The sequence below is a fragment of the Corythoichthys intestinalis genome, chromosome 17 (genome assembly GCF_030265065.1).
Source record: "Corythoichthys intestinalis isolate RoL2023-P3 chromosome 17, ASM3026506v1, whole genome shotgun sequence".
Taxonomy (NCBI): domain Eukaryota; kingdom Metazoa; phylum Chordata; class Actinopteri; order Syngnathiformes; family Syngnathidae; genus Corythoichthys; species Corythoichthys intestinalis.
In genome coordinates this window covers 10823020-10850606 of record NC_080411.1, presented here as the reverse complement: position 1 = coordinate 10850606, position 27587 = coordinate 10823020, and the positions used below count along the sequence as shown (strand labels likewise).

Sequence of the window (27587 nt, the reverse complement as noted above, 5' to 3'; positions counted from 1 at the left end):
CGGGTCTGGCCAGCAACTTCCCCCGCCATCGGAGCCAACACACCACCAGGTGGTGATCAGTTGACAGCTCCGCCCCTCTCTTCACCCGAGTGTCCAAAACATGTGGCCGCAAGTCCGATGACACGATTACAAAGTCGATCATTGAACTGCGGCCTAGGGTGTCCTGGTGCCAAGTGCACATATGGACACCCCTATGTTTGAACATGGTGTTCGTTATGGACAAACCGTGACGAGCACAGAAGTCCAATAACAGAACACCACTCGGGTTCTGATCGGGGGGGCCGTTCCTCCCAATCACGCCCCTCCAGGTCTCACTGTCATTGCCCACGTGAGCGTTGAAGTCCCCCAGTAGAACGAGGGAGTCCCCAGAGGGGGCGCTCTCCAGCACACCCTCCAAGGACTCCAAAAAGGGTGGGTATTTTGAGCTGCTGTTCGGTGCATAAGCGCAAACAACAGTCAAAACCCGTCCCCCCACCCGAAGGCGGAGGGAGGCTACCCTCTCGTCTACCGGGGTAAACCCCAACGTACAGGCACCAAGCCGGGGGGCAATAAGTATGTCCACACCAGCTCGGCGCCTCTCACCGTGGGCAACTCCAGAGTGGAAGAGAGTCCAACCCCTCTCGAGAGGATTGGTACCAGAACCCAAGCTGTGTGTGGAGGAGAGTCCAACTATATCTAGTCGGAATTTCTCTGCCTCACCCACCAGCTCAGGCTCCTTCCCTGCCAGAGAGGTGACATTCCATGTCCCAAGAGTTAGCTTCTGCAGCTGGGGGTTGGACCGCCAAGGCCCCCGCCTTTGGCTACCGCCCAACTCTCTGCGCACCCGACCCCTTTGGCCCCTCCCACAGGTGGTGAGCCCATGGGAAGGGGAACCCATGTTGCCTTTTCGGGCTGTGCCCGGCCGGGCCCCATGGGGACAGGCCCGGCCACCAGACGCTAGCCTTCGAGCCCCACCTCCAGGCCTGGCTCCAGAGGGGGGCCCCGGTAACCCGCGTCCGGGCAAGGGAAACTGGAGTTCATGTATTTTTTTCATCATAAGGAGTCATTTTGAGCCACGCTTAGTCTGGCCCCTCACCTAGGACCTGTTTGCCATGGGTGACCCTGCCAGGGGCTTAAAGCCCCAGACAACCTAGCTCCTAGGATCATTGGGGGGTGTCCCAACAACTAGCCCAAATTTAGCACAAACAAATGGCACCACTTCAGGTCCATTTTGCAGTCAATAGGGTGCTGCAAGTGACAACATCACTCGAAATGTATATCTCATGCTCCCTCTTTACTGCAAATTGGACACGAAGTAGTGCCGTTCGTTTGTGTTACGTTTGCGCTAATTAGGATTTCCATCTGATGGGAGGGTAACTTTCCGAAGGTTGTGAATTTGTATCTATAAGGTTTACTGCAGTGGTGGAACAAATGTGAAAAGGGCCCGAGAGCGATGAGCATAAATGGGAACCACAGAATGAACCATCAAACGGAGGGGGAGTGCTAATGGACAGTGATTCGTGGGCCCCTCCACATTTTTGCTAGCCCCTCAAGACGATCATCTGGTGTGTATGTATCCATGTCCCCTCTCTCTGGGGACTCATCTTCAGACTCGGCATAATTCACTGCTGCTACTCGCCTGCTAAGGACCGGATGCTCTTTTACTGGTGTTCTACACCTCTTCTATCCCTACCTTGTTGTTGTGATGCCATTTTGTCGATTAAGTTGTGAGGAAAAATTGATTATTCCAGCACAAACGTGATATCAAACATCGCAGATGCAAAATGGCGTACACTGACGTGAACTTAAACTCACTAACTTCAAGTCAGCTCAGGAAAACTCATTAAGTTACCATGCGACAGTGCTGCCATCTGGTGTTGAATGAAAGAGCCTCTATTCCTCCAAATACTGGCCAAAAATGGCGTCCACAATTGTACAGCGCTGAGTGTAAAGGGTCACAGCGGCACCATGTAAACGGCCCCTGAAGTGGCTAGAATTTCTTGCCGGAACTCCCTGACGTGAAGGCCGCCACAGAGCCAGAAATTTTATTTATTTATTTATTTATTTATTTATTTATTTGGGGGGAGGGGGGGGGGGGCGTCAAACCTCTTAAACTACTGAAATGCAAAGAAAACTGTTTTAGCACAGTTATTTCTATAACACATACAAAAACTGATTTTCATTCAAAATTATATTTTTTCAATGATTTGCAAAACAAAAGTTAACAAAAACAGCAATAACCCCAACCTCCAGCTCCTAATTTTTATTTTCCCTCATTTCCTCACATACTAAATGCCAAATCTCAATTTTAACTACTTAAGAACATAGGATATATATTAAATTTGAAGTTAATGTGAACATTTACTTTTTTTTAAATAATAATAATAAAGATATAAGTAACATACATTCAGAAAAATAAGTACAAATGACTTATATTATGCAGAGTGAAATGGAATATATTTTGTAGATTGCGCCAACATTGACTTTTTTTTTTTTTAAATCATAAGGAAATGGATGAATAGCCCAACATAAATGAACAAATATAAATCCAAAGTGCACATTGACAGCTAAGATGTTCTGAACCTCCCCATCAGTGTAAATAAAACTAAATATGATAGATAAGGCTCCTCAACTCTTGTTGCTCTTAAAGATTTGATCCATTTTATGTTGCATTGCTCTTTTTATGTCGCATCAATTCAACAAGCTTTTATTTTTTGCTGTTCCAGAAAACATGTACATTTGAACCAATCAGAGCTAACCATCTCTGCTGATCACATGTCAGAATGTCAGCCAATGCCGGCCCTGAATCTTATACCGGAACTGCGTTCCTGACCGTTCTGGCCCACTTTCACCCCTGCCTGTAACACAATATTACAGGTCCGCGCATCATTTTATCTTTCTGTTTGACCCTCCCCTCACCCAATCACGCCCACTTTACGCCCTTAGCGGCCCGGGTACGGTCGCACCCCCAGCACTCCCTTAAGTTCCGCCCTTGTTTTCCTGTAATTTTTGCAGGAGAAACTGCTCTAAAAATCCCAAATTGCCCCGTTACCATGGAAAGTTCACTATATACAATTCTGCAACTCCATTATTGTTTTGGTTTTACATATAAAGTTTATTGTCTTGAAAATATTCAAATTAGATGGGTTTTATGCTGAAGAAGAAACCGAAAGGATTTTGTGTACTTGTCAAAGTGTAAAATAAATAGATAATGCTTGTGGCTACGTGTAAAAATGAGAGTGAATGAACTGAAATCTGAGAACTACAGTATAAAAACATTTTCACAGTTTGTGCTTGTCAGGCAGTTGCCGTAGCAGCACTGGCTTTCCAATCTCGAATGTTTTCCAAAACACAGACGCAGCATCCATCACCACGTTTTGCCGATAGACTGAATGTGTTCTTTGGCTTTCATCCTCAACGAGGCAATGCTGGAGTTTCTCGGGTCGGATGAGCACTGGTAAGCAGACAACTGCGCGGGGCACATGGAGCCCATCCGGGGCAGGTGAGGGGGGTGCCCAAGGGCAGGTGCGTTGAGGAAGGATGATGGCACGGAAGGAGGAGGCGAGGCGGAGAAGGCGCCGCCGCCCATGAACCCTGGGAGCGACTGAAGGGTGGCGGAGGCCCCAACGGGGGTGGTGAACCAGGGGTCCAGCTGCAGCCCCGTGGCGGCTGGGCGGCCGAAGGACAGCAAGGAGGAGGCGGCGGTGGTTTCCTGAAGCTTGATGGAGCTCACTTCAAGCTTTTCCTGACGACGCCACTTGGCCCTGCGGTTCTGGAACCAAACCTGAGAGCGAACAGAAGGAGTTCAATGCAACTTTATCTAACGTGTACAAGGTAAGACCTGATGAAACACTGTTATTTGCCTCAATATATTATTTTAGATCTGTGAAAAACATTGATCAAACAACTGTATATAGGTATTAGGGGTGTAACGGTACACAAAAATCTCGGTTCGGTACGTACCTCGGTTTTGAGGTCACGGTTCGGTTCATTTTCGGTACAGTAAGAAAACAAAATGCAAAATATAAATGTGCTAGTTGTTTATTACACACCTTTGTGCTTTCAACAATAGGAACATTAGCCTATACCAGTGCTTCTCAATTATTTTCTGTTACGCCCCCCCATACGAAGACGTAAATGTTCCGCGCCCCCCCCAACTCTCTGCCACCACTGTAAATACAGTGCCTTGCAAAAGTATTCGGCCCCCTTGAACCTTGCAACCTTTCGCCACATTTCAGGCTTCAAACATAAAGATATAAAAATTTTAATTTTTTGTCAAGAATCAACAACAAGTGGGACACAATCGTGAAGTGGAACAAAATTTATTGGATCATTTAAACTTTTTTAACAAATAAAAAACTGAAAAGTGGGGCGTGCAATATTATTCGGCCCCCTTGTGTTAATACTTTGTAGCGCCACCTTTTGCTCCAATTACAGCTGCAAGTCGCTTGGGGTATGTTTCTATCAGTTTTGCACATCGAGAGACTGACATTCTTGCCCATTCTTCCTTGCAAAACAGCTCGAGCCCAGTGAGGTTGGATGGAGAGTGTTTGTGAACAGCAGTCTTCAGCTCTTTCCACAGATTCTCGATTGGATTCAGGTCTGGACTTTGACTTGGCCATTCTCACACCTGGATATGTTTATTTTTGAACCATTCCATTGTAGATTTGGCTTTATGTTTTGGATCATTGTCCTGTTGGAAGATAAATCTCCGTCCCATTCTCAGGTCTTGTGCAGATACCAACAGGTTTTCTTCCAGAATGTTCCTGTATTTGGCTGCATCCATCTTCCCGTCAATTTTAACCATCTTCCCTGTCCCTGCTGAAGAAAAGCAGGCCCAAACCATGATGCTGCCACCACCATGTTTGACAGTGGGGATGGTGTGTTCAGGGTGATGAGCTGTGTTGCTTTTACGCCAAACATATCGTTTTGCATTGTGGCCAAAAAGTTCAATTTTGGTTTCATCTGACCAGAGCACCTTCTTCCACATGTTTGGTGTGTCTCCCAGGTGGCTTGTGGCAAACTTTAAACGAGACTTTTTATGGATATCTTTGAGAAATGGCTTTCTTCTTGCCACTCTTCCATAAAGGCCAGATTTGTGCAGTGTACGACTGATTGTTGTCTTATGGACAGACTCTCCCACCTCAGCTGTAGATCTCTGCAGTTCATCCAGAGTGATCATGGGCCTCTTGGCTGCATCTCTGATCAGTTTTCTCCTTGTTTGAGAAGAAAGTTTGGAAGGACGGCCGGGTCTTGGTAGATTTGCAGTGGTCTGATGCTCCTTCCATTTCAATATGATGGCTTGCACAGTGCTCCTTGAGATGTTTAAAGCTTGGGAAATCTTTTTGTATCTAAATCCGGCTTGAAACTTCTCCACAACAGTATCTCGGACCTGCCTGGTGTGTTCCTTGGTTTTCATAATGCTCTCTGCACTTTAAACAGAACCCTGAGACTATCACAGAGCAGGTGCATTTATATGGAGACTTGATTACACACAGGTGGATTCTTTTTATCATCATCGGTCATTTAGGACAACATTGGATCATTCAGAGATCCTCACTGAACTTCTGGTGCGAGTTTGCTGCACTGAAAGTAAAGGGGCCGAATAATATTGCACGCCCCACTTTTCAGTTTTTTATTTGTCAAAAAAGTTTAAATTATCCAATAAATAATTCCACTTCACGATTGTGTCCCACTTGACAAAAAAAATTACATTTCATATCTTTATGTTTGAAGCCTGAAATGTGGCGAAAGGTTGCAAGATTCAAGGGGGCCGAATACTTTTGCAAGGCACTGTATACCGTAGTATCATTTGTCTAAAAAAAAAAAATATAATATAAGAACACCTCTGGATAACATTGTGTCCTTTTCCTTGACACTGAAAAAAAAATAATAAAATCAAAAAATCATAAAGTCGAATTGATTAGCAACATTAACTCAAGAGGACAATATGCCAAACCATTAGACTGAAAAAACAAAAATTAATAGAACAAAAATGACAGTGTCATTGGACAGAGAGACAGTTTTTATTTTTTGCTGCAGGCAGTATCAGCTCCTTTGCTGTGGTGTTGGGTTATTTTGCATTGAGCAACCTGGTATGCCACCTTATGTGATGCTGACAGTGCTCGCTGGTTTGCTGATGTAACACTGACGAAGTGGGATGATTGTTGGTAATATTCGGCACCTTTTCACTGGAAAAAAAAAACAATTCCTGCTCTCTGCTGCGAACATTTTTAGACAAAGTAAACAGACTGGTCTTTCCTTATCTCCCACTGTACTAAAAGTCAAAAGCTAAACACTACATACGCTTTGTCATATTTCTTTGCCTAAGCTTTTCATATCTCCAGTGCTCTTTGCTGTGTGCTCTTGTTTGGTTCAAAAATACTACGCAAATGCTGAAAATGAGAGCGCCACTGCCACCCACTCAGCAGATGTGTAATTACACTTTATTCTAGTCCAGCAAAAAAGCATGTTCCCCGCCCCACTATTTGAGAAGTACTGGCCTATACAAAGCTAGAATTCTGCTCAAAAAGTAGCGGGTATTTAAAGATAATCCAACAACAATTTGCCTTTCAGACCCTGCGTATTGGTCAGCTTTCTTTCTGAAAGAAGAAAAAAAAAGTCCTGTGCTAAAGAGAAAAGCAATCCCAATGACAAAGATTTTAACATGTATTTTACAAATGAAATGCCTCAATGAATCATTTTTTTATTCTTATGAACAGTTTTCAAACGCTTAATTGGTGGATTTTTTCAAGTTAAACAGCACACAGAAATTAATCAATTTAATTGTGTAAGCAGGATCTGTGTATTATTCTTATTATTGAATTACAGGTGTTTTAGCTCATTTCAATTTATTTTATTTAAATGGGCTATTACTTTATTATGTGTTTATATTTTACAGATGTGATGTAGTATTCATTTATATTGTATATTTTATGTTGTATAACTTTAATTCCTATGTGAATATTAGTTTCTACTTGTTTTGTAGTGGTAGGAGGGTTTTGTATTGAACACGGGGCCGTGTTGGTTATTATTATAGCAGAGAAGACAGCAGTAAATCAACAAAGACAAGTCAACTATGCCCCGATCTACCACTCAAGAGATCTGATGGACTCAAAAAGTGGGTTACAATTGCATATTAGTTTGAAAATGGACCGGATCCATCGTATTTTTACACGAGTGACTTCCGGTCTGTCCGATCCTACCTACCGGTAGTAGTATTGTATTGATGCAGGAGGGTAGCGTCTCGCGTCAAATAATAAACTATGCGGTTCTTTTTTCGTGCATCGTGTTGATCCGCTTCTGGGACACGTCTAACACGCGGCCGCACTGCGACGGGTGTGCATTGGCTGATTGACTTTAACGCCCGCGTTTCACTGCATTCTCACGGCGGCCATGTTGTCGCACCGTTGACGTTTCTGGGTTATACTGTCCTACCGTGTTGGTCCTCATTATAGTAGAGAAGACGGAGTAAATATAATCTACACAAAGAAACTGTAACCCGATCGACTCACAGCCTCTAAAAGTAAGGGTTACATTACGTCAGAAACTCGTTTGGTATGCCTCCGTTCCGAACCGAGCACCACGAACCGAAACAGTTCAATACAAATACATGTAGCGTTACACCCTTAATAGATATATATTTTCAAAATATTGTACTATGTGCTTGATCGCTTCAATTTTACCCTTTCATATTATATTGACAGAGGCGGCGCGTCCCATTAGGCAAACCAGGCAATTGCCTAGGACCCCCAGCCAGCAGGGGGGCCCCAGAGGGCCAACAGATTTAGCACACGCAGCTTTACTTCACTGTCGCAGCGACAAGTGCGACAGTGCCAGTGAAAGCCTTGTGTCTGAGTTCCCTGACGGGGCCCCTTCACTCGCTCTACAACGTGACTCAGAGTGAGTGAGAGGCGATTTGGCTTTTTTTAATTGGCGGTATATCCAAAATGAAGAGAAGTTATCCTTCTGGAAGTGACGAAAGAAAAAAAAAAGCAGAAGAGGAGAAAAGGACGCAAGACAGCGGTGAGTGTAGTATGTTACTGTAGTTTTATGTCCTAATGTAGTAGAAGCCGGGCACTTTGAGTGTCCAAAAAAGCGCTGTATGAGACCGAGACATTATTATACTTTTATTAAATATGCGATTGCTCCATGTCCAACTGTCCCCCTTGCTTGCACACACTTCAAGGGCCCCATGTTGCTTGTTGCCTGGGGCCCCCGGGGACCCTTGCTACGCCTCTGAATATTGAGGTAACAAAAATATTGACAATAGGAACTTTTTTTCACCCCTCCCAGTCAAAATGGATTGGACGTCCAATGGTGTCAATGACACTAACACATGAGCATTCAAAGCTCGTCTTTCAAGTTTAAATGAATTGGACAACAATTGCTGTCATTGGCAGGTTAATTGTTGGGTCACTTCCTTGCAAATTTAGGACACTTATGAGTCACTTCCTGCACGCAGTGGCAGTTTTAGGGGTGGGGCCGCAGGGGCACTGGCCCCGCCTCTAATTCGACTGGCCCCTGTTCCTATTTTAGCACAAAGCTAAATAAGATAATGTTGTTTCTAGATATGTTAAATAGAGCGGAAACGATTACTCGAATAATTCAAGTAACTCAATTTTTAAAATTGATCGAGGAATTTTCTCCGCCTGAAGGAATCATGTAATTTTGCCAGTTCCAAGCATGACGTTTTGCCCGGACTGCTTTTAATGCGGCACAACGCACCGAAGGCACCCCATTTACTCCGAGAACGGAGGAGCGATACTCGGGACAAGATAAAATTAAGTTAATGTAGGGCTAATAAATAAGATTTTTTATACTGTACTTTGCTAGCATGCTGTTAGCCCTGCGCAGGGCTAGGTTTCTATGAATTATGACTACTGTCGATGCATGGCTAACGCGTCTTTCATACAGGATTTATTTAATCTGTAAATCACGCCGCTGTAGAGTGATGAGAGTGTAAAATAAAAACATAATAGAGTTAACAGTCAATTTTTGCTTAGTAGTCATTGATGGATAAAACACCAAGTAGCACTGGTGCCTAATGTGCTCCAATACAGCAAGTATCATATACATTTATTTTGAACACTGCAAAAAACTCAAAAGTCCTATTAGGACTTAGAATTTAGACTAACTTAAAACTTAACTAGAACTTAAAAATAGCTTGATCTAAACAGAAATTCAAATGAAACACGTGGGAAAAACATAACGTTTAAGTGATGTGTTTTACCAAGCGTAATGACATTTTTAGGTAAGAAATAAGATAAGACAAATACTAAAATACAAACACTGATTGTCTAAAAATGGTTCAATGTTAAGTGAAATGTTTTGTTTTCTAATATTTATTTATAAATGCTCTTTACCTAAAAAAAAAAAAAAAAAAAAAAAAATCCAATCACTCGATTAATTGATGGAATTTTCTGTAGAATACTAATTACTGATTACTAAAATATTCGATAGCTACAGCCTTAATGTCAATTACTAATGCTGCTTTTTTGTATTTAAAATGTCTTTTAAAAAAAAGATTATTACAATTATCGTTGCAAGAATTGTATCATTACTTGCACACAGTATGATTAAATACAAATTACAGTAAAGTATTTAACTTTACTGTTTATCTTTGCTTGAAAGATGTTTTTACCGCCACATGCAGGATTATTTGCGTATTGCCTTGTTGACCAAAACAAAGACTAAACAAAGATGACAGCGACACTTGGCCCCAGAGGGTTACATGAGGCCACTTCTTGGCCCCTGTTTCAGAATAATCCAAGAACCGCCACTGCCTGCACGTTCTGCCATTCTTCCCGGTTTAAATGAATTGGACGTCTATCGCCGTCAATGGCTTGCAATTAGTTAAATAGTATGCAAAAAAAATGTAAAAAAATTTCATCAACTTCAGAGTGTTATTTGGGGTCGAAGCCACTCTGTATTTCTGTTTTTATTAATTTTAGCTGAATTCCTTTTCTTTTTTTTTTTCTTTTCTTTTTTTTTTAGCAGTTCTGTCATTCTGGTTTAAATGAATTGGACGTCTATCGCCGTCAATGGCGAGCAAAGAGTTAAATGGTATGCAAATAAATAAATAAAAATCAAATCAACTTTAGAGTATTATTTGGGGTCGTAGCCACTCAGTTTTTATTAATTTTAGCTTGATCAATTCTGTTTTGCAGTTCCGCCATTCTTTCTGGTTTAAATTAATTGGACGTCTATTGCCGTCAATGGCGTGCAATGAGTTAACTACTAGACAAAAGAAAAAAATTTAAATCAACTTTAGAGTGTTATTTGGGGTCATCACTCTGTATTTCTGTTTTTATTAATTTTAGCTTCATTAATTTCCTTTTTTTATTAGCAGTTCAGCCGTTCTTTCCGGTTTAAACGAATTGGACGTCTATCGCCGACAATGGCGTGCAATGAATCAAATTGTATGCAAATAAATAAATACATTTTAAGATCAACTTTAGAGTGTTATTTGGGGGTCATGGCCACTCTGAATTTCTGTTTTTATTAATTTTAGCTCCATTAATTTCCTTTTTTGTTAGCAGCTCTTCCATTCTTTCCGGTTTAAATGAATTGAACGTCTACCACCGTCAGTGGCATGCAAAGAGTTAAATGGGTTGCAAAAAAATAAACATATAAAAGTTTTTAAATCAACTTTCGAGTGTTATTTGGGGTCGTATTGTATTTCTGTGTTTATTCACTTTAATTCAGTTTTTATTAACACTGTATTGATTTTTTTCATTCATTGAATGTTTAAATAATAATACAAAACAATTATTATTAATAATTTTAAAATATAATAATAGCTGATTTTTAAGTTTCTTTTTTTTTTTTTTAATTACTATTATTACCAAAAATAGTCACTTTCTCTAGATAATGTTAAGTTTGATCTTTTAAATAGCTGTCCACTATCGTGACCTCTTTTCCTTAAATATAAAACGATTTTTAATGCTGTGATGCAGGGGGAATTTCAATCAATTAAGTACAATGGCGTTCTTTAAAATGCTGTACATGAAATTATAGAAAAATTCTCGATGAAACAAACACGTTATGGAAAAAATGAAGTTTGATTTTCACACCTGAACTCGGACTTCTGGCAGGTTGACTTTGAGGGCCAGCTCCTCTCGACTGTACACGTCCGGGTAGTGCGACTTTTCAAAGGCTCGCTCGAGTTCGTGCAGCTGGAAAGTGGTGAAAGTGGTCCGATTCCGGCGATGCTTCTTCTTGGGGTTCTCGTCGTCCGATAACTTGCAGCTCTCCCGTTCTGGGGAATCGGGACATGGCGCGTCACCCAAATCGGCACCCGCAGGTCCAACCGCACCGCTTGGACAGCACACGCCTGCATGCATATTTGGTTCATTGTTTTTCCAGATTTTTTTTTTTTTTTTTTTTTTTAGAGGTTTCTTTGAGCTATAAAACAAGGGATTTTTTATTTATTTATTGTGAAAATTAAAGGAAATTTATTGGAATATACAGTGCAAGAAAAAAAAAAAGTCAAGTAAAATGAGATACGATTTATTTTAATGATGACAAGACTTTTAAACTATCAAACAAAACACTTTAGGACAAGTCGTAATAATAATTAAAAAAATATTATTTATTTATTTATGTTTCCTGGGTTGATTTATGGACTGGACTTTTATGACACTTGTTTATAGATAACATGTAAGGTTATATATAGTGGGATTGTATATATGTTTAATAAGAATGTATATGTTTAAATGTATGGACTGGAACAGATATGTCAGAACTTAAGGGTAATTTAAGGATGGGAGTAAATAAGTTTTACTTCTTCTCATTCATTTTCGAATACTCATATTTTTTGTTTTTTATTTGATTTGATTGTTGTCACTGATTATTGGTTATTATGTATTGAGTACTTGAAATAAACATGTTCAGAAAAATAAAATAATAATGATAAACTCATAAAGACCTGGCCTCCACATACGTGCCAACATCACAGTTTGGGTCCTGAAGGCCACATTATTAAAATTTTGTATCCAAGTGTGGCCTCCATTAGCCACAATGTGATGTCCAAATATAGGGGAACGCTAGGTCTGTAATTATATTATTATTATTATTATAGCAATATAATAATAATTGTTATTATTATTTTTATTATTAATCATTATGTTTAATTATCTACTGTATATTCATGAATAAATGCAATTTTAAGTTAATAAAATGTCAATAAGAACTAATTGCACGGAATTATAATAAATGCAAATAGTAATACGTGCTTGTTTAGGCCTCAATTACACAAAATTTTTGTGTTTTTTTTTTTTTTTTTTTTTTAAATCAAATAAAATATAAATAACAATAATAAATACTTCTTAAATTTCAGTATTTAACTGTGAGAACAGGCTGTAAATGCTCATTTTTCAGCGAATGATCGCTGCCACCCTCCCATTCAAAATGGATTAGACGTCTAGCGCAGTCAATGGCACACAATGACTTAAATGGTTCAACAAAATAAAAACGAAATTGAATGTTTAGATGAACTGAGTTAACAAAAAATATATACAGTATTAACACAAAAAATGATACTTTGAAAATAAAACGAGTATATGCAACTTTAACCTTTCTTTTTTTTTTAGAAATCTGCCCACATTTTTAATAGCGTAATAAATTTGATCTGTGATTTAACTCATCCGGTAAATAGTATATTTTTTTTTGCAGTATTTTCAAGTCAAGAATGACTCGTTTTCAAGTTCAGATAAGTTACAAGTGCCATTCATTTTTGCATATACACAAACTTGAAAATGAATAATGACCCTACACAATGAAATGAAACAGCATTTAAGATCAATTAAAAGTCAAATTACCGTCCAAACTTTCCATGAATAGACTTTTCTGATTGACTTGAACGTTGCGCCCCTCCGCGTGTTTGCCCCCAACTTTATCTGCCGGGCTGCAATCGGCCGATTTATGGAACAGGAGGTCCTCCTTGAAGCCCAGGATGGCCTCGATGCTGTGCACCCTGCCCGGGTGGGTGACGAGTGCGCGCGCCGAGGGTGTCTCCAGTCGCTCGTCCATCATCATCATTGTCATCATCCTCTTCCTCCTCTGGGAAGGTGGTCCAATCAGCCACATGGGTCGGCAGGGACTGACCAAAATGGGATGTCTGACTGCATGGAGCACCCTCGGTTTTTAAACTAAAGCCCCCCTTCACCCCACCTGCTCGCTTTTTTGACGTCACAGAAGGAGGGGGACGTCCCGGGGAGGGGATGCAAATATGCATGTGTAAAACCTACTTACATCCATCTTAAAACCATCTTTTCACTCTTCCAGATGTCATGTTCATGTCAGTCTGAGAGGAGGGAAAAAGAAGAAAGATTAGGCTCGTAGATTAAGGTACAACAAAATCATAATTATACGATTTCTTGCCAGGATTGCCAGCTTAATATTTAATCAAAATGTCCAAATATTGTTGGCAAACTGAATGGAGATCTCATTGGTTGGTTTGTGGCGGGCGACCTTCTTCACACAGACAACATCTCTCAGTTTAAAAAATATGTATTAAAAATAATGCTCAAGCACGGTTTTGTATCGGTCATTGCCGATACTGCACCGATCAAGGGAATAGGTTTGCATATAGGGAATGTAGGGACATTACACCACCAACTTTTCAGGATGCTCAAATTGTCCCCACCAACTTTTAAGCAACCTTATTTATATTAAGAGTTCAGTTATATACAGTAATTTTCGCACTATAAGGCGCACCTGACTATAAGCCGCCACCCACCAAATCTGACATGAAAACAGCATTTGTGCATAGATAAGCCACACTAGAGTATAAGCCGCAGCTGTCCTCACTGTACTATTATTTATTTATTATTATTATTTATTATTGATGAACTTGCTGAAATTCACAGCAGACGTTTGATGGGACCAGACGTGTGTAGAGTAGCCAAACATTTTACTCCAGTAAAAGTAGTGTTACTTCTCAATAGTTTTACAGGTAGTCCGCGGGTTACAAATGAGTTCCTTACCTACGCTGGCGACGTAACCCGAATTTCCACGCAAGTCGGGATCAACCCTTTGTCAAAATAACTATCCAAAAAGTATTTTATGTTGTTTAATGCTGGAGGATACACTGCCCTCTGGTGGCAGCGTTGGGTCTGGCTGGACTGTTGCCTTGGAGACTCGTCTGAGATGAATATAGGACAGCTGCCCTCTGCTGTAAGTTTTTTCAGCTAATATATATATTTTATAAGGGTTGAAAAGTTACTTAGTGTTGCTTCAAGTACCCCCAAAATATCAAAAAATCCAAAAGTATTGTATTTTGTTTAATGATGGGGGATACACTGCCCTCTGGTGGCAGCGTTGGGTCTCGCTGGATTGTCACCTTGACTGAGGAGCAGACTCTCGTCTTACACAGGTAAAGGACAGCTGCGCTCTGGTTTGGCCCACCTACTGTAGGTCTGTAAGTTGTTTCAGCTAATATATGTTTGCGTATGCATTTGTAATTAAGTTTACAGCTAGAGTTTGTGGAGTTGTGTGTGAGCGATTTGCTTTAAAAATGGTAAATACGTTAGCATTTGTAGCATTTAAGCTAGCTGACTTTTGCTTGGCAAGTTAGGCTAATTTTATCGACTAAATTTACATTTTGTATTTACAGTGGGGCAAATAAGTATTTAGTCAACCACTAATTGTGCAAGTTCTCCCACTTGGAAACATTAGAGGCCTGTAATTGTCAACATGCGTAAACCTCAACCATGAGAGACAGAATGTGGGGAGAAAAAAAACAGAAAATCACATTGTTTGATTTTTAAATAATTTATTTGCAAATCATGGTGGAAAATAAGTATTTGGTCAATACCAAAAGTTCATCACAATACTTTGTTATATACCCTTTGTTGGCAATAACGGAGGCCAAACATTTTCTGTAACTCTTCACAAGCTTTTCACACACTGTTGCTGGAATTTTGGCACATTCCTCCATGCAGATGTCCTCTAGAGCAGTGATGTTTTAGGGCTGTCGTTGGGCATTGTGGACTTTCAACTCCCTCCACAGATTTTCTATGGGGTTGAGATCTGGAGACTGGCTAGGCCACTCCAGGACCTTGAAATGCTTCTTACGAAGCCACTCCTTTATTGCCCTGGCAGTGTGTTTGGGATCATTGTCATGCTGAAAGACCCAGCCACGTCTCATCTTCAATGCCCTTCCTGATGGAAGGAGATTTTCACTCAAAATCTCTCGATACATGGTCCCATTCATTCTTTCCTTTACAGAGATCAGCCGTCCTGGTCCCTTGGCAGAAAGACAGCCCCAAAGCATGATGTTTCCACCCCCATGCTTCACAGTGGGTATGGTGTTCTTCGAATGCAATTCCGTATTCTTTCTCCTCCAAACACGAGAACCTGTGTTTCTACCAAAAAGTTCTATTTTGGTTTCATCTGACCATAACACATTCTCCCAGTCCTCTTCTGGATCATCCAAATGCTCTCTAGCGAACCGCAGACGGGCCTGGATGTGTACTTTCTTCAGCAGGGGGACACGTCTGGCAGTGCAGGATTTGAGTCCCTGGCGGCGCATTGTGTTACTGATAGTAGCCTTTGTTACTGTGGTCCCAGCTCTCTGTAGGTCATTCACTAGGTCGCCCCATGTGGTTCTGGGATTTTTGCTCACCGTACTTGTTATCATTTTAACGCCACAAGGTGAGATCTTGCATGGAGCCCCAGATCGAGGGAGATTATCAATGGTCTTGTATGTTTCAATTTTCTAAACATTGCTCCCACAGTTGATTTCTTTACACCAAGCGTTTTACCTATTGCAGATTCAGTCTTCCCAGCCTGGTTCAGGTCTACAATTTTGTCTCTGGTGCCCTTCGACAACTCTTTGGTCTTGGCCATAGTGGAGTTTGGAGTGTGACTGACTGAGGTTGTGGACAGGTGTCTTTTATACCGATAATGAGTTAAAACAGGTGCCATTAATACAGGTAATGAGTGGCGCCTCGTTAGAAGAAGTTAGACCTCTTTGACAGCCAGAAATCTTGCTTGTTTGTAGGTGACCAAATACTTATTTTCCACTCTAATTGGAAATACATTTTTTAAAAAGCAAAAAAATTGATTTTCTGTTTTTTGTTCCACATTCTGTCTCTCATGGTTGAGGTTTACCCATGTTGAAAATTACAGGCCTCTCTAATCTTTTCAAGTGGGAGAACTTGCACAATTAGTGGTTGACTAAATACTTATTTTCCCCACTGTAAATACATAATGTAAATTTAGTAGATAAAATTAGCCTAACTTGCCAAGCAAAAGTCAGCTACCTTAAAATGCTACAAATGCTAACGTATTTGCAATTTTCATAGCAAATCGTTCACAGACAACTCCACAAACTCACAAAAGTAGGAGAACTTGCACAATTGGTGGTTGACTAAATACTTATTTGCCCCATTGTATTTCATTTTATTTATTTATTTTTAACAACCAAAAAAAAAAAAAAAAAACCCAAAACACTTTTTCCCTCCCCAACACCAGGGGGTGCTGCAGCATCCTCAGCACCTCACTTACCGCACCACTGTATTTCTTAGTTATTTATCAACAGTTATTTTTTTGGGACTCCTTGATATCGATTTTATCATTTTACTGCCATGTTGGTACTGATACAAGTATCGATATCGTTGCAAGATTATTTTTTGTTATGTATTTTTGCAATTTTGTGATAAGCAGTAGTTATTCTAAAAATATATCGAAATCACTATCACTATATCACTAAAAAGTCATCTAATTGCTGTTTCTTTGCAACAGTTTTTGTTTTGTTAAAATCAGATTTTGCGAATTTGTTTGAGGGCGCACAACAGCTGCAAAAATAAAACATGAAACGACACAGAAAGTCTTCCAATTGGATTTTTGAATAGTCATTTTAGGCAGACATCTGTGGTTTAAAACAATAAAAGTAAGTAATACAGAGAGAAAATGCATAAGATATAACAATTTTTGTAGGTTTCATTTCTATTTAAACTCGCCCGGTGGGCCAGAGTGTCATCTCCGGGCCTCCCGTGCATAAATACACAGTGCAGGAATAGCTTTAATGTTTCCATTCTGATCTATTAAACAAGCCTACATTTTAAGTGCGGGGTCGGCCCCCTCCGGGAAGCGCACAATAAAGACAATTTTCAGCGATAACCACTTAGGAGCAAACAAAGATTGACAGCAGTGTGGTAATCCCGCTTAAAGGGGATTACATGATGTTGGTCAAAAGAGTTAAAACCCCCTAAAACTATTTAGCTTTTCCTAATTGCACAAGGTGACCTCATCCTTTGTCGGATTTCCAGAGGAGGAGGGGGTAGAGATGCTAATTAACACCACCGAGTCAATGCGCAACTTCCTTTTTAGTTTGTTTTTTTTATTTATTGCTTGTTTTGCACACTTACTGACATTTGGAGATACAATTCAATGGAAATAGGGGAAAATATGGCTGCTATTATACAGTATATTGCACTCCTATGGGAAGACGTTTTACAAACATTTTGGAGTTGATATGTGTGTGAATAATTGTCAATTTTTTTGAGGATGTTACAAAACAGCATTTCACAAAATGCTCGCCAAACTGGAACGCATTAACAATATAATGTAAAAGATGAAGACTAAGTGAGTCGAATCAAGTTTTTGGTTTATTAATAGATTTTTAATGAATGTAATTGCTGTTTTTATTTTTAGCCAACATTTTTTGGAAAGAATTATCGGGGAAAATACCCCCCAAAATGTTTACATTGGACCCATTGGAGTACTTTGACTCAATGGTCAACATTACGGGATACACAAAAACTTCTCTTTAGCTTCCATTCAGGACCCCAGCACACAAACAAATCCTTTTAGGTCTCATTGACATTGACAAAAAAATTCTGGGATTTTGTGGGACCCCCCAAAAAATCTCAAGTGACAGTTTTTACCAAAAACCTTCAATTAAATCTCACTGACTTTGAACTATGGCCCAGCAAAAAGAAGTTGTTCCCAATTGTTCCAGCTTAATCTTCCACAAAAAGAAACTCCATAGATGATCATTATTTTTGACAAAAAAAAAAAAGAAAAATCCTCAAAATCAATAGAAACTAACGATATCAACAGTAAGTGACTCTAAACTGCCCCAAAATGCTGCCTTATACTTTTCAGCCTCACAAAAAAAAATTAAAATAAACCAAAAAAAAAAAAAAAATCTCAAGTGGCAGTTTTTGACCAAAACCTCCCATTATATCCTCAAAGAATCCTAAAAATCAACGGAAAATGACCCAATAATGCCCCAAAATCTTAAGGGAGTGACCCCCAAAACAAACAAAAAAAAAACAACAACTGGAAGTGCCAAGTAAGAGTTTACCCATCAGAACGGCAAAGCCCCCCATTCATTATAAATATTTTGGGGGGAAATACCCCCCAAATTTTCTACATTATACCCTTAGGAGTACTTTGACTCCATGGTCAATATTATGGGATACACAAAAAACCTCTCTTTAGCTTCCATTCAGATTAAACCCCAGCACACAAACAAATCCTGTTGGGTCTCATTGACAGTTAATAGGAGCCAAAAAAAAAGGTTTTGTAGGACCCCCCCCAAATAAAAATCTCAAGTGGCAGTTTTTGACCAAAACCTCGCATTAAATCTCACTGACTTTGAACTAAGGCCCCAAAAAATAAGTTGTTCCAAGTTAATCTTTCACAAATAAAAATCTCCATAGATGGTCATTATCTTTGAACCCCCCCAAAAAATCCTCAAAATCAAAATGCCCCAAAATGTTGCCTCATACTTCTTGGCCTCACAATCTCCATTGGTAGTCATCATTTTTTTACCAAAGAAATCCTAAAAATCAACAAAAAGTGACCTGATAATGCCTCAAAATCTTTAGGGAGTGACCCCAAAACATCTTTAAAAAAAATAAAAAAATATTTTTTTTTTTTTTTTTTTTTTTTTTTTACATTGGACCCTTAGGTGTACTTTAACTCCCTGGTCAACGTTATAGGATCCACAAAAACTTCTCTTTGGCTTCCATTCATATTGAACAATAGCACACAAGTAAATCCTGTTTGGTCTCATTGACAGTGAATAGGAGACCTCCCCCCAAAAAAAATCTCAATTGACAGTTATTATTTTTTACCAAAACCTCCCAAAAAAATCTCACTGACCTTGAGCAATGGCCCAGAAAAAAAATAAAGTTTTTCCAATTGTACCATCTTAATGTTCAATTTTAACAGCCCCACAAAAAAAGAAAAATAAACCACCTCCATTGAAAATATCCTCAAAATCAATAGAAAGTAACCCAATATAAATAGTAAGTGAGTCCGAACTGCCCCAGAATCAACAGAAAGGTAGTGGATAATCGAGACGATCGTCCGGTGTGCGTAGAGTGCAAGTGAAAAAAAATTTATGGGCACCTCGAGACAACTAAGCGGGAGGGGCTGGTAGATATAATTGAACACCTAAAACACTGTATTACAGCTTTTAGCATCATCTTACCTGTCTGTTTGACACTCCCCTCACCAACCACGCCCACTTCACACCCACAAATCGGTCATCTAACGGGTGCTGTCGCACCCCCAGTTTCGCCCTTGCATTGGACAGTTTGAAGTACTTTGAATACTTGATCAACATTATGGGATCCACCAAAAAACTCCACCTTGGCTCCCATTCAAATTGAACTCCAGCACAAAAACAGATTCCGTTGGGTCCCATTGACGATGACTATGACCCACAAAACCTATACCCACTGGCTTCCATTATTTCCGTGACCCACAAAAAAACCCTCCATTGACCGTTATTATTTTTGACCAAAATCTCCCATTCTGACTTTGAACTATGGCCCAGAAAAATACAAAATTGACCCATTTCAGTTGTTCCAACTTAATTTTCAACTTCCCAGCCCAATAAAAAAAAATCCATTGGCAGCAATCATTTTTGACCACCCTCACCCGCATAAAAACTCAAAATCAGAAGAAAGTCACCTGATATCAACAGTAAGTGACTCCGAACTGCCCCAAAGTTCCCCGTGCAAGTTCTCCAGAAATGGCATTTTATGGTTTTAATATAGTAAAATTCCTTTTTTTTTTTTTTTTTAATGAATGGTGTTTCTTCGGCTCATTGCAAAACCCAAACCGTTTGACTGACCGTCACCGTTCAAATATCAAAATGACTGGAATTTTCACGCGATGCAGAGATTTTTTCGAATGACCCGCCAAAATTTTTCATTCGTTTGTAAACGTGTTCTTTTTTTTATTTTTTTTAATTTAATTTTATTTTTTTATATGAAATAAAATTCTAAACGCTACTTACCTACAATTTTTGATCAAATCACATAATTTATACATCAAAATTCCAGGACGGTAAAGGTTATAAAAGTTTTGGGCAAAAATTTAAGGTTCCCCCAAAATTTTGCCAAAAAACTGTCCCATTCATTTCTAATGGGATGCCATTGACAGCCATGTACATCTAAATTTCCCTTTCATTTTTTTATAGTAGGAAAACATAGGTTTTTGTGATTTCTGACCATTTAACATTACAGCCCATTGACATTCATCTGGCGCCCATGTAAGTAAATGCCATTGATAGCCATGAACATCCATACCATTGACGGCCATGTACGTCCAAATTTCCTATTCATTTCCAATGGCTTTTACATACAGTTGTGGTCAAAAGTTTACATACACTTGTGAAGAACATAATGTCATGGCTCTCTTGAGTTTCCAGTTATTTCTACAACTCTGATTTTTCTTTGATAGAGAGATTGGAACAGATACTTTGTCACAAAAACATTCATGAAGTTTGGTTCTTTTATGACTTTATTATGGGTGAACAGAAAAAAGTGATCAAATCTGCTGGGTCAAAAATATACATACAGCAGCGCTAATATTTAGTAACATGTCCCTTAGCCATTTTCACTTCAATTAGGCACTTTTGGTAGCCATCCACAAGCTTCTGGCAAGCTTCTGGTTGAATCTTTGACCACTCCTCTTGACAGAATTGGTGCAGTTCAGTTAAATTTGATGGCTTTCTGACATGGACTTGTTTCTTCAGCATTGTCCACAAATACAAGTCAGGACTTTGGGAAGGCCATTCGAAAACCTTAATTCTAGCCTGATTTAGCCATTCCATTACCACTTTTGATGTGTGTTTGGGGTCATTGTCCTGTTGGAACACCCAACTGCGCCCAAGACCCAATCTTCGGGCTGATGACGTTAGGTTATCTTGAAGAATTTGAAGGTAATCCTCCTTCTTCATTATCCCATTTACTCTCTGTAAAGCACCAGTTCCATTGGCAGCAAAACAGCCCCACAGCATAATACTACCACCACCGTGCTTGACGATAGGCATGGTGTACTTGGGGTTAAAGGCCTCACCTTTTCTCCTCCAAACATATTGTTGGGCATTGTGGCTAAACAGCTCAATTTTTGTTTCGTCTAACTACAGAACTTTCCTCCAGTTGGTCTTATCTTTGTCCATGCGATCAGCAGCAAACTTCAGTCGAGCCTTAAGGTGCCGCTTTTGGAGCAAGGGCTTTCTTCTTGCACGGCAGCCTCTCAGTCCATGGAGATGCAAAACACGCTTGACTGTGGACACTGACACCTGTGTTCCAGCAGCTTCTAATTCTTGGCAGATCTGCTTTTTGGTGATTCTCGGTTGAATCTTCACCTTCCTGACAAATTTTCTCTCAGCAGCAGGTGAAAGCTTGCGTTTTCTTCCTGATCGTGGCAGTGACAAAACAGTGCCATGCACTTTATACTTACAAACAATTGTTTGCACTGTTGCTCTTGGGACCTGCAGCTGCTTTGAAATGGCTCCAAGTGACTTTCCTGACTTGTTCAAGTCAATGATTGTTCAACTCAATAATCACTTACAAGAAATTGCTAATTCGTGTTGCTGTATGTATATTTTTGACCCAGAAGATTTGATCACTTTTTCTGTTAACCCATAATAAAGTCATAAAAGAACCAAACTTCATGAATGTTTTTTGTGACAAAGAAGTATCTGTTCCAATCACTCTATCGGAGAAAAATCAGAGTTGTAGAAATAACTGGAAACTCAAGAGAGCCTTTACATTATGTTCTTCACAAGTGTATGTAAACTTTTGACCACAACTGTAGCATTGACACCCATGTACACAGATGCCATTGAGGGCTATGCACGTCCATGCAATTGACAGCCATGTACTGTATGTTGATTTTATTGATGCCAATGCACATGGATTTCATTGACGTATATGTAAGTCAATCCCATTGATGGCAATGTACAGTGTCTTGCAAAAGTATTCGGCCCCCTTGAACCTTGCAACCTTTCGCCACATTTCAGGCTTCAAACATAAAGATATAAAATTTTATTTTTTTGTCAAGAATCAACAACAAGTGGGACACAATCGTGAAGTGGAACAACATTTATTGGATAATTTAAACTTTTTTAACAAATAAAAACCTGAAAAGTGGGGCGTGCAATATTATTCGGCCCCCTTGCGTTAATACTTTGTAGCGCCACCTTTTGCTCCAATTACAGCTGCAAGTCGCTTGGGGTACGTTTCTATCAGTTTTGCACATCGAGAGACTGACATTCTTGCCCATTCTTCCTTGCAAAACAGCTCGAGCTCAGTGAGGTTGGATGGAGAGTGTTTGTGAACAGCAGTCTTCAGCTCTTTCCACAGATTCTCGATTGGATTCAGGTCTGGACTTTGACTTGGCCATTCTAACACCTGGATACGTTTATTTTTGAACCATTCCATTGTAGATTTGGCTTTATGTTTTGGATCATTGTCCTGTTGAAAGATAAATCTCCGTCCCAGTCTCAGGTCTTGTGCAGATACCAACAGGTTTTCTTCCAGAATGTTCCTGTATTTGGCTGCATCCATCTTCCTGTCAATTTTAACCATCTTCCCTGTCCCTGCTGAAGAAAAGCAGGCCCAAACCATGATGCTGCCACCACCATGTTTGACAGTGGGGATGGTGTGTTCAGGGTGATGAGCTGTGTTGCTTTTACGCCAAACATATCGTTTTGCATTGTGGCCAGAAAGTTCAATTTTGGTTTCATCTGACCAGAGCACCTTCTTCCACATGTTTGGTGTGTCTCACAGGTGGCTTGTGGCAAACTTTAAATGGGACTTTTTATGGATATCTTTGAGAAATGGCTTTCTTCTTGCCACTCTTCCATAAAGGCCAGATTTGTGCAGTGTACGACTGATTGTTGTCCTATGGACAGACTCTCCCACCTCAGCTGTAGATCTCTGCAGTTCATTCAGAGTGGTCACGGGCCTTTTGGCTGCATCTCTGATCAGTTTTCTCCTTGTTTGAGAAGAAAGTTTGGAAGGACGGCCGGGTCTTGGTAGATTTGCAGTGGTCTGATGCTCCTTCCATTTCAATATGATGGCTTGCACAGTGCTCCTTGATATGTTTAAAGCTTGGGAAATCTTTTTGTATCCAAATCCGGCTTTAAACTTCTCCACAACAGTATCTCGGACCTGCCTGGTGTGTTCCTTGGTTTTCATAATGCTCTCTGCACTTTAAACAGAACCCTGAGACTATCACAGAGCAGGTGCATTTATACGGAGACTTGATTACACACAGGTGGATTCTATTTATCATCATCGGTCATTTAGGACAACATTGGATCATTCAGAGATCCTCACTGAACTTCTGGAGTGAGTTTGCTGCACTGAAAGTAAAGGGGCCAAATAATATTGCACGCCCCACTTTTCAGTTTTTTATTTGTTAAAAAAGTTTAAATTATCCAATAAATGTTGTTCCACTTCACGATTGTGTCCCACTTGTTGTTGATTCTTGACAAAAAAATTAAATATCATGTCTTTATGTTTGAAGCCTGAAATGTGGCGAAAGGTTGCAAGATTCAAGGGGGCCGAATACTTTTGCAAGGCACTGTATGTCCAAACTTCCCATTCATTTTCAAAGGCAAAAAAACCTGTGAGCCCAAACCAACAGGAAGTGACCCAATGTTAACAGGACTTGTCCCCCAAATGTCCCCAAATCAACAGAAAGTGACCTGATATCAACATGACGTGTCCCCAAAATGTTCCCAAATAAACACGAAGCGACCCGATAACAACAGCACGTTTCCCCGAAATGCCCCCAAATCAACAGGAAGTGACCTGATAGATTTGTATCTACCACAGCAAAGCGCCATCGTAATTTTCTCCAGAAATTGCATTTTTTACTTTCATAAGCAGTTCTATGGAAAGATTTGAGGAGCCACAGGTCACACGTCCAGTAAAAATAATAACACCCATAGATTGATAGCTGGAGTAGGAGGGGCTCGCCCAACAAGCGGGGCCCGTGCTATCCTATTAGATGTTAATCTTCAGACTGCAAATCCTCAACCGCTAAAACTTGAGTTCCAATGAAACTATTGAGTGTCTAGCCCCACTCGCACTCCGCCTTCCATCACAAATAACTGCTAATCTCACCATGGTTGACAAGTGTTTGTATAATTCCCAATTAAATTAAAACCTTCCTTCCACCAGGTATTAATCACACTTGTTTTGATCATCCTCTGTGGCCTCTTATATGTATTTCAAAATCCCATTAAGGATTTGAAGTGATTTTGTCGTGTTAAATTGAACATACACAAACATAATAAGATCACATACCCTTCATTCATTTCTGAATGTACCACAATTTTGTGATTGTTGATTTAAAGAGGTAAATATTCCTCACATAGTTTGACTTTTGTGGGAGGGGTGACAAAACATGTTGTCACATGTTTCAACGTGTTTCATGTTTTGTCAAAATTACGCCTTATGGTGCGCAATTTTCGCACTATAAGGCTCACCTGACTATAAGCCGCCACTCACACAATTTGACACGGAAACGACATTTGTTCGTAGATAAGCCGCCCTGGACTATAAGCCGCAGCTGTCCTCACTGTATTTTGTGATATTTACACCAAAAGAAAACACTTTATTTGACAGCGGCATCATACGACTGTTATAAGACCAAATGAACCACCATGAAGCCTTGAACCAATTGGCTGCAAAGCTTCATTGTTTCAAGAAGCTTCATTTGGCCATCACTGCTCCCTTAGGGGAGACAGTCAACCTCTGCCGCCACCTGCTGTTAACACTGTTGTTGTCCAACATGCCTCCTAGCATGCATTGCAGCACTACAGATGTACATAACAATCAAAATTCGTGTTCTGTGGGAATTACTTCTTCAGTTATTGTTCCAGTTGTTTCATGAATTGCTAGTTATGGTATTTGGTAACACTTTATTTGACAGTGGCGCCATAAGACTGCCATTACACAATCATAACTAGGACATAACACTGTAATGAGCGTTAATGAATGCCTATAACAGATGTCATTTAGTGTTATCAAGCAAATTATCTCACTTTTGAATGGATGTCAAAGAGCCGAGCTGGACATAAATAGAGGTAGTGACATGATGTGCCCTTAATGACATCTGTCATAAGCATTCAGTAATGCCCATGATAGTGACATGACATATTAATGACAGTCCTATGACTCCGCTGTCAAATACTTTGTTACGTACCCTTTGTTGGCAATAACTGAGGCCAAACGTTTTCTAGAACTTTTCACAAGCTTTTCACACACTGTTGCTGGTATTTTGGCCCATTCCTCCATGCAGATCTCCTCTAGAGCAGTGATGTTTTGGGGCTGTCGTTGGGCAACGCGGACTTTCAACTCCCTCCACAGATTTTCTATGGGGTTGAGATCTGGAGAATGGCTAAGCCACTCCAGGACCTTGAAATGCTTCTTACGAAGACACTCCTTTGTTGCCCTGGCTGTGTGTTTGGGATCATTGTCATGCTGAAAGACCCAGCCACGTCTCATCTTCAATGCCCTTGCTGATGGAAGGACATTTTCACTCAAAAGCTCTCGATACATGGCCGCATTCATTCTTTCCTTTACACAGATCAGTCGTCCTGGTCCCTTTGCAGAAAAACATCCCCAAAGCATGATGTTTCCACCTCCATGCTTCGCAGTGGGTATGGTGTTCTTCGGATGCAATTCAGTATTCTTTCTCCTCCAAACACGAGAACCTGTGTTTCTACCAAAATGTTCTTTTTTGGTTTCATCTGACCATAATACATTCTCCCAGTCCTCTTCTGGATCATCCAAATCCTCTCTAGCGAACCGCAGACGGGCCAGGATGTGTACTTTCTTCAGCAGGGGAACACGTCTGGCCGTACAGGATTTAAGTCCCTGGTGTTACTGATAGTAGCCTTTGTTACTGTGGTCCCAGCTCTCTGTAGGTCATTCACTAGGTCCCCCCGTGTGGTTCTGGGATTTTTGCTCACCGTTCTTGTTATCATTTTGACACCACGGGGTGAGATCTTGCATCTTGCATGGAGCCCCAGATCGAGTGCCCTACTATTTGAGAAGGACTGCAATAACTGCAAAAGGAATCGTAAAGAAGCAAACATCCACTAATTTATTGTATAATACATCTTTATTTGATCAGCACGTTCTTATATACATTATTTTTTTAAACTCACATTGCACTGTTGCAGATATTGGATATATTTGTGTATATATAGCCTTTGTTTTCTTTTTTATTTTAAACGAACAAGAGAACATTATAACAAGCGCCATGTTTGCGCTGAGAACAATTTGAACTTCTAAACATATCCATTAACTCAAACAACACATAAAAAAAAACAACAACCTAACATAACCAACCATTGAAGCAAAGGGAAGTTTAAACATATTTAGCTGTGAACATTCTCATGAGAGACTGACAGCAATAATCTTGTTTCTTACAGCAAATAGATTAAGTTGGAAAGTCATGTGACCATTAATAGAGTATGGTTTGAAGGCAGGGAGGGTATTTTAACTTTATTTTATTTTTCTAAAGGTCTTTATGGGAAGTCAGGCCACCTGCTGTGGATAGATTACATTTGAGCTTTTGTTGTCAATATCATGTAATATTGTTATGGTTTATTATCCTAATGGGCGAATTTAAAGTCTGTTTTGTGTTGTTGTATGTACAATCAGATATGGATTTGTAAACCAAGGGCTCCTGTTGTGGATTAATTTGCTTTCATATATATTGTTATTAGGGCTGTCAAAATTATCGCGTTAACGGGCGGTAATTAATTTTCTTAATTAATCACGTTAAAATTGGGGCTGTCAAAATTATCGTGTTAACGGGCAGTAATTAATTAAAAAAATTAATCACGTTAAAATTAGGGCTGTCAAAATTATCGCGTTACGGGCAGTAATTAATTTTTTAAATTAATCACGTTAAAATATTTGACGCAATTAATGCACAAATGCCCCGCTCAAACAGATTAAAATGACAGCACAGTGTAATGTCCACTTGTTACTTGTGTTTTTTGGTGTTTTGTCGCCCTCTGCTGGCGCTTTGGTGCGACTGATTTTATGGGTTTCTGCACCATGAGCATTGTGTAAGTAATTATTGACATCAACAATGGCGAGCTACCAATTTCTTTTTTTGATTCAAAATTTTACAAATTTCATTAAAACGAAAACATTAAGTGGGGTTTTAATGTAAAATTTCTATAACTTGTACTAACATTTATCTTTTAAGAACTACAAATCTTTCTATCCATGGATCGCTTTAATAGAATGTTAATAATGTTAATGCCATCTTGATTTATTGTTATAATAAACAAATACAGTACTAATGTACCGTATGTTGAA

The 27587-nt window shown here is 39.8% G+C and overlaps 1 protein-coding gene across 1 annotated transcript; it reads right to left on the bottom strand.

Annotated features, from left to right (window-relative positions):
• Window positions 1-2225: 2225 nt before the first annotated feature.
• Window positions 2226-13078, bottom strand: rx3 (retinal homeobox gene 3). The gene is made up of 3 exons (XM_057818851.1): window positions 12801-13078; window positions 11055-11314; window positions 2226-3763 (listed from the first exon to the last, which is right to left on the bottom strand). Exons 1-3 carry the CDS (start codon window positions 13066-13068, stop codon window positions 3347-3349), a joined length of 945 nt encoding a protein of 314 aa, XP_057674834.1. The 5' UTR covers window positions 13069-13078; the 3' UTR covers window positions 2226-3346.
• Between the last annotated feature and the right edge of the window lie 14509 nt (window positions 13079-27587).

Excerpts from the sequence above, each read along its gene's own strand:
- rx3 (XM_057818851.1), bottom strand. The coding sequence starts at position 13,068 with ATGTGGCTGATTGGACCACCTTCCCAGAGGAGGAAGAGGATGATGACA. Across the intron at positions 11,315-12,800 it reads ATTCATGGAAAGTTTGGACG|GCGTGTGCTGTCCAAGCGGT; the intron begins GTAATTTGACTT and ends ATATGCATGCAG. Across the intron at positions 3,764-11,054 it reads TGCCAGAAGTCCGAGTTCAG|GTTTGGTTCCAGAACCGCAG; the intron begins GTGTGAAAATCA and ends GTTCGCTCTCAG.